This window comes from Harmonia axyridis, chromosome 1 (genome assembly GCF_914767665.1).
Source record: "Harmonia axyridis chromosome 1, icHarAxyr1.1, whole genome shotgun sequence".
Lineage (NCBI taxonomy): Eukaryota > Metazoa > Arthropoda > Insecta > Coleoptera > Coccinellidae > Harmonia > Harmonia axyridis.
In genome coordinates this window covers 72242334-72256840 of record NC_059501.1, presented here as the reverse complement: position 1 = coordinate 72256840, position 14507 = coordinate 72242334, and the positions used below count along the sequence as shown (strand labels likewise).

The 14507-nt window shown below is 33.6% G+C and overlaps 1 protein-coding gene across 1 annotated transcript in view; it reads left to right on the top strand.

The window, feature by feature from the left end:
* Positions 1-12809: 12809 nt before the first annotated feature.
* LOC123670637 overlaps positions 12810-14507 on the top strand; it is a 41081-nt gene continuing 39383 nt past the window's right edge. Inside the window, exon 1 of the mRNA XM_045604151.1 lies at positions 12810-12989. Within this exon, the coding sequence (XP_045460107.1) occupies positions 12920-12989 (70 nt within the window). The 5' untranslated portion in view covers positions 12810-12919. The remainder of the gene's footprint in view (positions 12990-14507) is intronic.

Genomic DNA, 14507 nt, shown 5'->3' with positions numbered 1-14507 from the left:
GATTGAATATCAAGTTAATGAGCTGTGAATCCCTAATGATCCCGCAAACGAATTGTTTTCGAGATACAAGGTATTTCTTTTATTCCATCATTTTTGTGATGATTATACCGGAAATTTAACGAATCTTTATTAATCTTCGCTGCAGATGAAGTAAATAAGTACCAAAACTTATAATTAATTAATTTATCACAGCCTACTATCGAGATCTATATGATAATTTTGGATTTTCATGAGGATTACTAGAGAATAATTTGGAATTTTTTTGTCGAAGTCGAAATCGGAATCAGATATGACAAAACTACAAGAAATCAAAAAGTGTAGTAATGGTTTCTTTTTCTAAACTACCAGTGGTCAACCAAAAAAGAGTTCTGGAGGAAAGAAACGGGTACTGTTCCGTAAAAATATCACCCTGTCAATTTTTATTCAAGATTAACATATCATATAATAATACTTGACTTGGCACATCTATAGATATATGCCGAATTCAAGTTAAGTAGGTATTTTGTAGAAGGAAGATGTTTTAAAAAAAAATTGAAAAACTCGAAAACAAAGCGTTTGTGGGCGTTTGTTATAGGACTTTTTTTCTGAAAATGATCCGAACATTCTGTCATTTTTTTTCGTACTTAAATGCTTCCAAATTTTAGTTGCTTTTTCTAACGTTCAGCAGCACCATATTTTAAACAGATCGCGGGACGCCACTGGTCTAAACTATTACAGGAGTGTACTCAGCAGCAGCAGTGACCAAATACCAATTTACTTACTATTATTTTGATGACATATCAATAAAGTTCATTGAAAATGTTATAATTCAATTCTTGATGAAATCAAGTGAGAGATATCATTCCACCTTAGCGCAACACTACTAATGTCGGTGAGTATATCCAGTCCGATGATAACTAGTGGTCGTTCGACCTGCAATAAGTTCGAAAGATGAGACAATCACAAGATACCTATGCGAATCGGTCATCGATATTGGCTTGACAAATCCCTTTTTCTGATCGGGATTCAACGGCCTGTTACAAAACCAGACACTTCAATGTGATTCACCGCGTTCTCTGCATCAGAGTCAATAGCTGGCCGACCCACGAAATTGGCAAATATGGCATTTGCACTGGAAATTCCGACTCATTCCAGTCGAGTCATCCATCGACGTCTGGGACGCCTGCGAGGCGCCGATATACTCGGTGTACGTCCGTTCTCTCGCTATCATACTAGATGGCGTCTTGACAATTGTTGTTTAGGGTTTATCAAATTCGTAAGTTTGGCTGGGTTTGTTGGTTTAGAATAGAACCTAACGCGATGTGATAGATTTCGATGAAACCACAGATTAGTGCTAGCAGCTCGTTTCTGAGCTACAGGGTGATTTCCTAATTATTCCATTCACACATTTCCACTAATGCGATATCTTTCGAAGTAACGGGTGTTTTTTTTCGAGGTATATAACTTCAAGTTGGCATTACTGTTCAAGATGGCGACCGATTTAACAGCTGTCAAGTGATTTATTCTCAGTTTGGTTTGGCAATTCATCATACATAGTATCACGCCTGAACAACGCTTGCAAATAGTGCAATTTTATTTAGAAAATAATGGTTCTGTGCGGAATACGTATCGCGCACTACGTCCATTTTATTTTGTTTAGCGATGAAGCGCACTTCTGATTGAATGGATACGTCAAAAAACAAAACTGCCGCATTTGGAGTGAAGCTCATCCTCAAGTGTATGTCGAAACACCGTTACATCCAGAAAAAGTGACTGTTTGGTGCGCTTTATGGGCTGGTGGAATCATTGGTCCGTACTTCTTCAAAAACGATGATGGCAAGAACGTTACAGTCAATTGTGATCGGTATAGAGCCGTGATTACTAACTTTTTCATTCCTGAATTGAACAACCATGATGTCCAGGAGCTGTGGTTCCAACAAGACGGCGCAACATGTCACACAGCTCGTGCCACAATCGATTTATTGAAAGACACGTTTGGTGACCGCCTAATTTCACGTTTTGGACCTGTGAATTGGCCTCCAAGATCTTGTGATTTAACACCGCTTGACTATTTTCTGTGGGGCTATCTATGTAAAGTCATTGGTCTTTGCGGATAAGCCACAAACCCTTGACCATTTGGAAGACAACATTCGCCGTGCTATTGCCGATATACGCCCACAAATGTTGGAAAAAGTCATCGAAAATTGGACATCCAGATTGGACTACATCCGAGTCAGCCGAGGCGGTCATATGCCAGAAATCATATTTAAAATGTAATGCCACAAGATTATCTTGCGGATAAATAAAATTCATGTAAATCGAGTAATTCATCATTGTTTTATTGCAATTTAAAGTTCTATAGCTCTAAAAAAACACCCTTTAGTTAAAACTGGTAATAATAAATATTGTAGACTACATTTGCGTACTGATTGCATTTCCAGATATCGCAGTTTTTGCGATATCTTTGCGATATCACTTTTTTATGGATTACCTTATATATTATTTCAAAATTCCATTTCGCTAATTGAAATTTTTTTTGAAATATAACACTGTCCATTTCAATATAATTTTTTTCCTTTCGCCTATGGGTGGCTAAAATAACACAGTGGACTCCAGAAAGAAGTTATAGTTAAAGTTTCTGTAAATAATGTTCCCAATAGGGTCAGGAAGAAAAGAACCAGGAAAGCGCCCACGTGAAGGCAGGAGCTTTTGGTATCTGGTTCATTCATGCGCCCATTGAAGAACTCAACCTAACCTCCAAATTTCTAACTCCACCCATTCGAAAGTTATCGTGTATACGATAGAGAGACCGTTCCCTGCTCAAAATTAAAAAAAATCAGAATTGTGAGAAAATGTCACAAATGTTTGGATCAGGGTGTCCCAACCTTGATATTGCCGATCCTCTCTAAACCAATCTTTTGCAATCCTGAGCATGTAGTTATATTATTGTGGCGGCTTCTCATAAAGCTCCACATAGCAACAATAAACACAGCACTCGGTGGCCTAGAGGTTAAGAATGTAGACTCACTCACTGAGATGCGACAAGGTGCCGGGTTCGAGTCCCGGCGGCTCCCGATAATAATAAATTCCCCAAGCGTATGTGACACGGCACACACAAATATACTAAAGTCACACAGGCATATTATGTGAAATCCTACATTATAATCTGTCTCCATCCATGACCCTAGTTGTTTTAGACCATATTCACAATTTAAAGACAAACCAAATATCGTGAAGTTATCTCCAGAAACAAATGAGTTATACAGAAAAAAAGAAAATCTCGTTTTTAGTTTCTCCAGATATCTCGAGAACCATTGAAGATATTTTGGATCTGTTAACACCAATCCCTAAATTCCGCAACTTTTTTGTAATTCAAGCCACCCTGTATCTCTAACGGTTTTCGATATCCCTGTAGTGCCCCTCTGAATAGTTCTTACCCTGTATTTCGTATTTCATAATAGTTTTCTTTCTGTTTGTATATGTTCAATTTTTTTTTCATTATCAGCATTATCATCTTTTTTTGAGAAAATTTATGAATATATATATATAATACTTCCTATTCTTCCTTTTTCCTTTTAATTTGACTCCCTTTCAAAAATCATGCTCCCCTTTCCAAAAAAACAAGGCCCTCATTTTTTTTAAGTGGCGCCGTCACTGTTCTTCAAATTTGAAAACAGAATTTTTATAAAGAAATTTATAGATATAATGATATCTGGGGCAATTGAATTAAATATTCCCCACATAATTATTCCTGATAAATCTCTGCATTCCATAAAGGATAAATTCCATTTACGTAAATGATTTACGTAGGCTTCATACATCTGTGGTACTCTTATGTCAATTCCATTAGTAATCTTCTTTAAGATGAATCATATGGAAGTGATTTCTATGAGTATATCCTGTATGAATGGAGTGATCTTGACGAAATATTGCGAAAGGTTCAGAACACGAACTTTTGGAATCAATGGCTTGAGATATAGTGCGAAATACCGCAAACCTACAACAATTTTATCGTTTTCACTATTGATATTTCCCAAATATATCACTTTTTTGTCAGAAATGATAATGCACTCATTTTGCGAATTCCGATTGGACCGATGCAGATTTTAGTTATATTTTGAATTCTTTGGTGGATCCAAAAATGACATGAAATTGAAGACACAAATTATTTGATTTTGATAATAATCATAATGAAAATATTACTGAACACACTATGACTTGTATATCCAACTTTTTGTTGATTGTTATGATTAAGGTATCTATTGGTGTGTTTGCTGATTATATTTTGTTTGAGATAATTCTGAAACCTCTGACCCGAGATCGACTGTAATTGCCTTTTCTTCCCTAGATGGCACTATTTTGTGCCATATTTCCATGGAAACTACAGCGATAAACATCAATTTTTTTCGTGGAAAGCGATTTATAGTGAAATGGTCATACAATTATCATAACAGCACAATTTTATGCGAGCGCCAGAGCATGCGGAAATCAAATGAAAATTAAGTGCAATATCCGCAAAATCCAAGAAAACTGGTTCCTTCAAAAATATTTTCGAAAGATTGCGGGCACACTAGTTGATATTTTTAGATATCTTAGTAATAATCTTATTATTATGAAGAAAAATCTCTCTGCGTGGAATAGCTGTGCTTTCATACAACTCCGAATTTTCATACATAATCTATAGACAGAAGTTTTAGCGAAAAATAAAATTTAGATTTTTATCGATCTAAAATTCTTTCAGCGATGTTGCATTGAATGTAGCAAATACTCCGATATTTCAATTGGAGTGATATTTCTATATCATATTATCATTGTATTTCTCGCTTTGTTATTGTTTTCCGATTAGTTTTCTAATACTTCCTTTTTTATCTATCTATATACAGCGTGTCCCAAATACGATGCTCTACGAGAGAATATAGAACAATAAGAATATAAAAAAATGGTGAAGGATTTCTGAATTTTTTTTCACATTGAAACATTTCAAAATTATGGTTTCAATATTTTTAATTCGTACCAAATTCTAATCTCCAAGAATAACAATGAAGTTTCAAATATGTGATTCAAAATCAGTAAAATCTCTACCTGTATGCACGCATTCAAATCTCAACAGACAATATGTTATATTCACTGGCCCAACAGTTGTAAAATTGTTCAAACATTCTCAAAACAATTTTTCGAAATCAAATTCAATTTTCGGAATATAAGACATGTGCACTGCCATCTTTGTGTGAAGTTTTGAACTCTAACTATGTAGTATAGTTTTCTAATTGATGTCAGTCAGCTGAAACGACCGGCCATCTATTAGAGAATAGCAGAACTAAAACCGAGAATTTCATGCAGTGTACTGTACGCGGTGATCTATCGTTCGAATAATCCCGCACAGATGGTGCTGAGTTATCTGAAATTGAAAAATCCAGCAATTTTACATTCAAATTCAGGATATATTAACTGTTGAAAAGCAAGAGGAAGCAAATAGGAATTTTCCTGCTATCGCTTATATCCTTTTGCTTTTAAACAGTCAGCAGAAGATAAAAATTGTAGAAATATTCATCACGAATTGGTTGCTCGATTGCTTTTTTGTGAAAATATTTTTTATAATCCTGAAATTCATGACGAAATTATGATTTTATTATTTTTTCAAAATAATTGACATCGATGATTAGTGTCGTTTACGCAATTTGGTCAAGATATTACAAAAAAAGAAAAGGCTCAAGTGAAAATTATTTGAAACTCTTTCGTCTCTTTCTGTGGTAAAGATAAATAGATGAAAAATATCATCGCTTCTTAACAAATGTTACTCTTGTTACTCTTTAACTTATGGAAAATAGTTTAACTAACTTCAACTGAAACATTAAAATAAAGATAAAATCCCACTAAAATTTGTGATAAACGTTGAAACTATTATTTCATACGTTTGAATTAAATTTCATCAGGTATTTTTGAATTTAGTAGGTTTGAATTTTCTACGGTTCTAGTGACGCGATCATCGTGAAACTTTGGAATTATTGTTATTATTCATTCATAAGCAAAATCAAAATTTGATATTAGTTCTTTTTTCAATTCTGATTGCTTTTACTCTGATTATCAGCATGAAAGCCAGTGACGAGCAAGACTCAGAGTGGCGCCGGCGCCGCATCCAAATGTGGTGGGGTGCCCAATGGAAGGGTAAAGTTTCCCATTAAAAAGTATTCGAATTTATTCAAAATAACAATTTATTGATTCAAAACAATTGATTTCTACATTCCGTTGCGAGTACGAACCTAGCAGTCTGTTAAAGGATGAAGGACGGATAGGTTTTATGACCCCTTGACCAATAATAATAGTTGTGTTATGCGTGAACCAAGCGATTTACTTAGTTTATATTGCTCCCATGGGCGCACGCAGACATTTTTCTCAGGGGGGGCAAAATGAAAATCATTGAAAAACGATAAGGCGTCCATGATTGTCATTGAAAACCGGAAAATTGTTGTGAATCCATTACTTTCTTTTTTCCTTGCCCTTTGGATTGAGAAAGTTATATTGAGGGTGCTGAAAAATGAGACAATCAAAATCTCTGGGGGGGGGGCTTGCCTACACGGTTATTGAATCTCATAAGTACAGATTGAATGAGTTCCTTGATGGAATAAATTTCAGATTTAAACATGTTTTCGAAGTAATTAGTTGTTGATAAAGATCAATTATAAATGTAGCTCATGTACGGATTGAAACGAAAGAGTATATGTTGTCAATTCTGCAATTGGCAAGTCAAAATTTCAAATAGCTGAATTTCCTATGGTGGATACATTTCGCCTCAAGAAAACAAGTATCGAGAAGAATTAAACTGTCGTCTGCAACTTGAGTGCCAGGTTAACCGGAGAAAAAAATCTTTTCTAATTTTCAATTCGGTGTGATGTGATTTCTAGATAGTTGGCCCAGCAGTTATTCACAAGAATGTTATCGAAAAATTTTGGATGACATATTCAGGAATTTTCCAGAGTAAAATTCAGTTATGCTCTGAATCATCGAAAGGATGAGAATGATCAAATAAAGTTGGCCTAAACCAAACAAATAAAGCAATTTCACAGATACTTGATCATATCGATGAAAAATTGAGTTCAGTTTACCAACTCATTTTTATCATTACACCCACTCATTTCTTCCTCATTCTTTATGGATATTTCCAAATTAAATTTTCAATTTGAATATAAATGGAAATATTGAAAAAATGTCAACAAACTGATGAATATCATTCGTTAATCGAATTTCGTTGCAATGTAAGAGGGCAACTCAAAAATTGATTTAGCGATTTCTAAATCATGAAACCCACACATAAAGTCGTGATAAATCGTATATTTAATGAATTCAGTTGAAGAGTTACTCAATGAATGATGAACTTTATTTATAAAAGTGTAACGGGGGAATTTTAAAGAATAAAGATGTATCTATTTGTAATTTACTCGAACACAATGATCCATTAAAAATGAATGTGTTGACCTACATGGACTTGTCTTCGTTACATTCTCAACATTGACCTTTCTAGTGTTATTTCCACGTGGAAAAAAATTAAGGTTTATCTTTTGATGGGATGATAATCGAAGCGTCACCAGAATATTGCTGTCATTTCTCTTGAAGAAATTATATTATTTCTTTTCCACCTTGACGAGTAGATGGGGGACCTGGGGGTAACATATAGCTTGCATTATAGCCTGATTTCAACCTTCTAGATTTTTTTCGATACTAAAAAATATTCATCATATTTAGGATTTCTCAAATTTGAGCCATTTAGAGATTATTGAAAGTCTGAGTTCGTTATCATTTTAAGATGCCTTACCAAGCAAGAATCTTCTCGGCATCGAGACCAATTATTTGAGATTCATTATCGATTGAGTCGTTTCTGAATTTCATATTTTGACAAATCTTATTATCAATCATTATGAATATTGAAAAACATCCAACATCTCAATTTGATTGATTTCGTGGTCACGCCAGTGGCGGCGCTAGGAAGGGGGCAGGGTGGGACCCCCCCCCCCCCCTAAAATTTGACATATACTAAGGCTAAAAGATTGGCAAAACTATAATTTCGCTTTACTTCGGCCCCCAAAAAAAAAATCCGGCCCCCTCTTGGCCACCCCTGTTTTTGAAACCTGGCGTCACCACTGGGTCACGTAAATAATTTTTTTTATATTTTTTCAAAATTTCTATTGTACCGTACGAGTGTAATCGTGTTTCATCACAGAAAAGATTGATGGACGGTGGACTCGAAGAGAAGACATAACACATAATATTTTTACTTTTTGTGATAAATTTTGTGGTACGTTTTGGTACACACGTGAGGCATTTTGTTAATATAACCTAAATAAACGTATCCACTATAACTGTAATACTTATTGATGATCTCAATTATTTTGATATTTGTATTTGTGTATTTGTTATAGTATCGTATACTGAAGGTATTTCACCATATTTGCAGGAAAATACAAAAACCTGCTTCCAAAGAACTTCAGCAATAATTGATAGTGAAATGGCGATATCGACAGCTATTATATTATTCAAAAATTTAAACTCTGAAACTTTTAGTGTAAGGACTTTATCGATAAAAAATACTGCATTCATTTTCATCTTGTAGCAATGAATGATTAGAATTACTCTATGTGCATTAAAATTTTCGCAAATATCATTTTTTTTACTTGTTTTCTAGCCTTAAAATTTCAAGTATTGTATTTTTGAACTGGAGATCAATACGATATAGCAATTGATTTTTCCACCAATTTTCATGCAGTTTGCAGTTTTTCATTCTCCAATTACTTATAAAAAAATTCTGGACGGTGGATGGAGGTAGTTTTTTTTTTATTTTTGGATACTACACATTTCAAAATCTGAACTATCAAAATTTCAGGCTGTGGTTATCTTTTTTTTCTGTAACTATTCCAAAGTTTTATTATTGAAGATAATATCATTAATGTGTTGTCAGATCTTTTGGGAGCTCTTCCTTGCATACGCCTATTTTGGCTCTGGATACCACATCCCTATATGGGTAAATTAATGGATTCAATTGGCTCTTGTATGGATGAGTGTTCAAATATTATTCTTTCACTTGAAGCATTTCGTTGAGGTTTTACGAAATGAAGATATGAATATGAAGCTAAGTTCAACCTGGACTAAATATTATAATGAAGTTGTAGTAACCAAAATCTGATCCAAAGAATTGAGCATGGAAAAACTATAGTTTCTTGAGATGACAACACTGCTGTCGAAACGCTTATAAAAATTATACACAGTGTCCGTAAAGTATGGAACAAATTCATTTTTAGCTGAAGAGACCATTTTAAGAAACAATCCTTAAACACGTCGATTTTTATTTCAATTCACCGTATTTTAAAATAATAATCTAATATACAGGGTGAATTACTTTCGAGTAATGACGTCACAGTAATTTTTTTTCAATGGAACACCCCCATTTTGTCTCAATTTTCTGGTAACTCTAGCTGAGCTGAATCCAAAAATGTATCACATGTTGATTCCAATTGGTATAGGGTGGACAAAAATACAATAGTTTTGTGTGTGCTCATAAAGTAACGCTTAACATCCTTTATTAGTTGAATTACAATATTATCAAAAATACTAATTGTCTAGCGGCAATTGATTTGAATGTAACACCCTGTAGTTTGTTACATTCATTACATGTTTTTAAATTGATAAGAAATAATTTCTTTCATATTCTGTCTGCTAGAACACAAGTACCAAACATGTTAGGAAACAGCTCATTTTTATTAATCTAAAATGTAAGAAAGTACAGAGTGTTACATTCAAATCAATTGCCGCTAGACAATTAGTATTTTTGATAATATTGTTAATTCAACTAATGAAGAATGTTACGCGTTACTTTATGGGCACACACAAAACTATTGTATTTTTGTCCACCCTGTATCAATTGGAATCAACATGTGATACACTTTTGGAATCAGCTCAGCTAGAGTAATCCGAAAATTGAGACAAAATGGTGTTGTTCCATTTAAAAAAAATTATGGTGACGTCATTACTCGAAAGTAATTCACCCTGTATATTAGATTATTATTTTAAAATACGGTAGATTGAAATAAAATTCGACGTGTTTCAGGATTATTTCTTAAAATGGTCTGTTTAGCTAAAAATGAATTTGTTCCATACTTTACGGACAGAGTGTATGTGAATTAGAGTTTGTTGGTTAAAACAGTCAAATTTATATGATTTTATATAGTGTTGTTTGCTTTATCGAACTGATCCTCTAGTTTGCGAATACGATGTTCCAAGGCAGGAGATCAATATAGATTCCTTTGAAAAAATAGTACTCTGAAATGTAAAAAAACAGTGTTTTTTGTAGGATGTACCTATAATTATTCGATTTAATTCCGCCCTGATTAATATGAACCGTAGAAATAGTTATAGGAGAGTTCAAATTTGAATAAATATTTTCTGCTATTGTAACATCTTGATTTAGTGAGCCTATAGAATGTACCTACAATTGATAATTCTCCGCCACATTATTCACGTTGCTCAAGACGACAATTTATTATAATTTTATTAAAATTAACAATTTCCAAACGCTTAATCCATGACTAAGCTCAAGACAATCGCTTCTTTCCAAATAATTATATAACAGAGCAAACTCAAATCTGGCTGTTGACAAACAAACTTTTTTTTATCCCAGCCATCGGTCGGGTTTCGTCAAAAACGTAACGGAGCAACATCAGAATTGATTTTCTCGGTCCAATGGCGAAGCCAATCGGTCGGATATCCTTGGAAATTATTGCTGAATTCATATTGGATTGAAGAATTGACAAATTGGGTTGTGTACTTATTTTTCTCTTGTTGGCTCTGGCTTGGAATGTTGCGTTTTATGTTCGATGATTTCGAAAAAAATGGTAGTTGATTTATTCCTTTTAGGTATCATGACATCAATGACAGTCACGTAGATTGAAAAATGGCCTAGAAATGCAAAATTAACCAGGTGAACTGTTTGCGTTCAATGAGAATAAAAACTCTTCTTTGCTATTGTTATTTTATCAGGACATTTATTCATCAATTTTTTTCACTTACACAAGGTGTGAATTCCTTAATCTCTATAGCTACATAAAACAAAATGAGTCGTTTCTTAGGATATGCGATTTATTTATTTATTTTTTGTATTTATATGAATTTGTTTTTTTTATAACAATTCCATGAAATCATATCAATATACAACGATTAATCTGATTTGTACGTAATATAATGTGGTAAGAAAATCGGTTTAAATACTGCTTTCCTTGTTTCAGCTGCATATCAGCATCTCATCTTAATACCTATGACTTTGTATTTCATTTTTATAGTTTTCGAATTGAAAAATGAGTTTTAAATATTTTACAATTTTAATAGCTTTTTTTTCTAATTCGTCTTCAATTCCATCATGATATATATTTTTTTATCTACTTCTATTGAATTATATATTCATTAATCAACAGCTTTTGAGCAATTTATAGTATCTATTAACAAACAGCGTGAGTTATAATGACTCACTATAATAAATCGGAAAATATGGATCTGTGCTTCTATACTTCTCTGCTTCTATTCGATTGGCCGAAAGGGAACATTCCATTATTGTTATTGGGGGAAGGAATGTCCGAGGGAATGTCACTTGGTAATTTTTTAATAATTTTGACGTTTTCGAATTAAGTTGATATCTAATTATTGTGAATGTTTTGCTGAAAACGATTAATTCAGATAGTGAAGATGAAATATTATATAGGTATACATTTCCAAAAGACGAACAGGTAATGTTACCATACAGAATTACTTGCCCGAAAAAAATATGAAGGAGTTTGAAAAAATTTTCAAGATTGGTGCAGCAGTAAGATCATTAAGTCATCGTTTACAGGGAATGTTTTTGGTAGGTATATTTTAATGCATTTTTATAGGCAACAATTAAGATTTTCAATGAAGTTCTATGTCTGTTCTCTGTACTGGATTCGAGCTAGCCGAAGCTACATAGTTCGATTGCGATTGGTGACACTAAGTTTCCATCTCTCTTGTACTCGGTATCGAGCACATATGTTTATTTCTCATTCCTTCTGTCTTTATTCTAAGTCTGTGTTTTTTTCTTAGTATTTATTGATATAGTCATAGATAAAGTATAGTATTCAACTTGCGGTAATGGTCATAACTCACTTGATGAATTACAGCACTCGCCTGCGGCTCGTGCTGTAAACTTCATCTGCGTGAGTTATAACCTACATTACCGCTCGTTGAATAATATAATAAATTGAATTTCGGAAAGAAAAACGGAGGAAGCAAAGTTATAGGCCTATATAATTTGTCAAGAGCTTGACGTCCAAGTCAACTAGTTGGTTCAAATATCAAGTTACTTGACCTGATGAACGCCTAATTGTATTTGATATGTTTTAGTCTTTTATGTGGTGCCGCTGGCATTGGGATGTTTTAGCGATTCAATTTTCGCTCGCTGTAGCTTTTCTTTATTATTTTCCTGTCAATTTTATGTATGTGGGAAATATTCAGTTTTATGCACAATTATAGAATTAGAATACCTACATAATGTTGAGAAGTTAGAACGCAGTATAAAGAAATACACTTGTTTCCAAACTTCGAAAGTAAGTAAAAGATAATTGATTAATTTTTTATAATTCAATTTTATAACAACTGTTGTCCGGCCTCTGTAACCCTCAAAAAATCTATGTTTCCGCGATCCATCGCAGCATCCCTTTCATCTGGATCTCAAGGTAATTGAACCTGCTACCAGCAGCAGCAGCCAGCAGTTGTGCACCACAAGAATTGAAAGAGAGGGGTTTCTTCGGCGAGAAGTCAACATTTATAAGATAGAAAGTTCCATTCGGCTAAGTTTGCAGGATAGCGGTGTCTGCAGTCGTTGGTCTTGCGGGTGTGGTAGTGTGTTAGTCGGTTAAGGCGACAGGAAGTGATTCTTTCAAGTACCATGCTAACGGTCATAATTGCTGCGGCTGTTCTTCAGGCGCACCTTGGATACTGCCAGAACGTCAACCAGGGTATGTCTTCAATTTTGGGTTGATTCGGTTTTTTTGGTGGTGATGCTACTGGAGATGTTTGGTCATGGTTATCATTTTCTGTTTGATACGTTTTGAATATCACATCACAAAGACATTGATTATTCTAAAAAATAACGAAGATTTTGGGTATATTTTCCTTGAATATTATTCTTGAATTTTATTTGGTTTTGATGATGCATACAATTTGAAATTATGCAGGAAGCTTCAAACTGTTATTTCATATCAACACTCAAAATATTACTTAGGTCGATTAAGTGGACACGGAAATATTGGGTAATTTTGTTTTACTTCTTGAAATTACTGTGGTTCTGGGTATGAAAATAAAATGAAAATTTGCATAAAACTGTCATTTTACATCACTCTCCATTGAAAATAGAGCTACTCCTGGCTAAATCATTCGAGATTAGAACCTACCCTACAAATTTCAAGTTTCACCAGTTTTATGGAGGGCCTGAAAAAAAATTTTTAAGAGGGATTCATCATCAATGAATCAAACCTAATTGTTTAAGAACATCACCGGCTAAAAAATGAATCGCTTATAAGACCTACAGCCTTTTGAAAAAGACTCAGAAAAGGCGAAACTTTTACTTGATGAGGTATGCAGTTCTTTATGAAAAAAAAAATGAGAGCAAGAATAGATAGATTGCACAGAGGCTAGGATAAACCTCTATGAAAACTATGAACTGGCAATAATAGGCTATATTTTTGTGCTCAGTTTTATCACATACTATACTCTTTTCAAACACACAAGGTTCTCTTGTTGAGATGTTGAAAAGTTGTATTTTCGAGTAATATACATTTGGATACCAATGTGTTTGATTAACCTTGTCTGAAATACCCTGGCAACATTTGGTGGAAAGACTAGTGAACTTATGGGGAAGAATTAACAAATGAAAATGCAGACGATGGTAATCATCCTCTGCTACCATTTCCACTAGAAAATATCGATGCAGATGTAGGAATTGTATCTAGATCACTCTAATAATTTTTCAAGGTTGCAACAACTGATTCATTACTGTTCATTATTATCCATGTATCAATGATACTCAATAAAATTTTGTTTGCTAATAGTAATGTAAGTTTTTCCTCTCGAAACTCTTGCATAATTTTTTTGTATATAACTCTCTCAGAAACGAACTAAACAGAAATTCGTTAGTTTTCAATTAAGCAGACCTTGAATGATAAAAAATAATGTTTGTTATTAGAAATGAGGTGGACAACTCCAAATTATTGTATAATATTGTTGTTCAAATCGATAAAAATGAGATCAATTTACTATTTACAAAGACTTTTTGATATCAAAATAGATTTCTATATTTTCCTATCGAATAAGAGGAATGGAAATTGTGGAAACCTTCGAGGAATTCTGGCTATCTGGGAAGTACAAAAGGACCAGTGGTATAATGATGAATATGGAAATTCGAAAATTTGTTCAAAATGAAATATCTTCAAAATCCATCTTCTTTCAAAATTCGAATTTGATTATGTGTTTTCAAT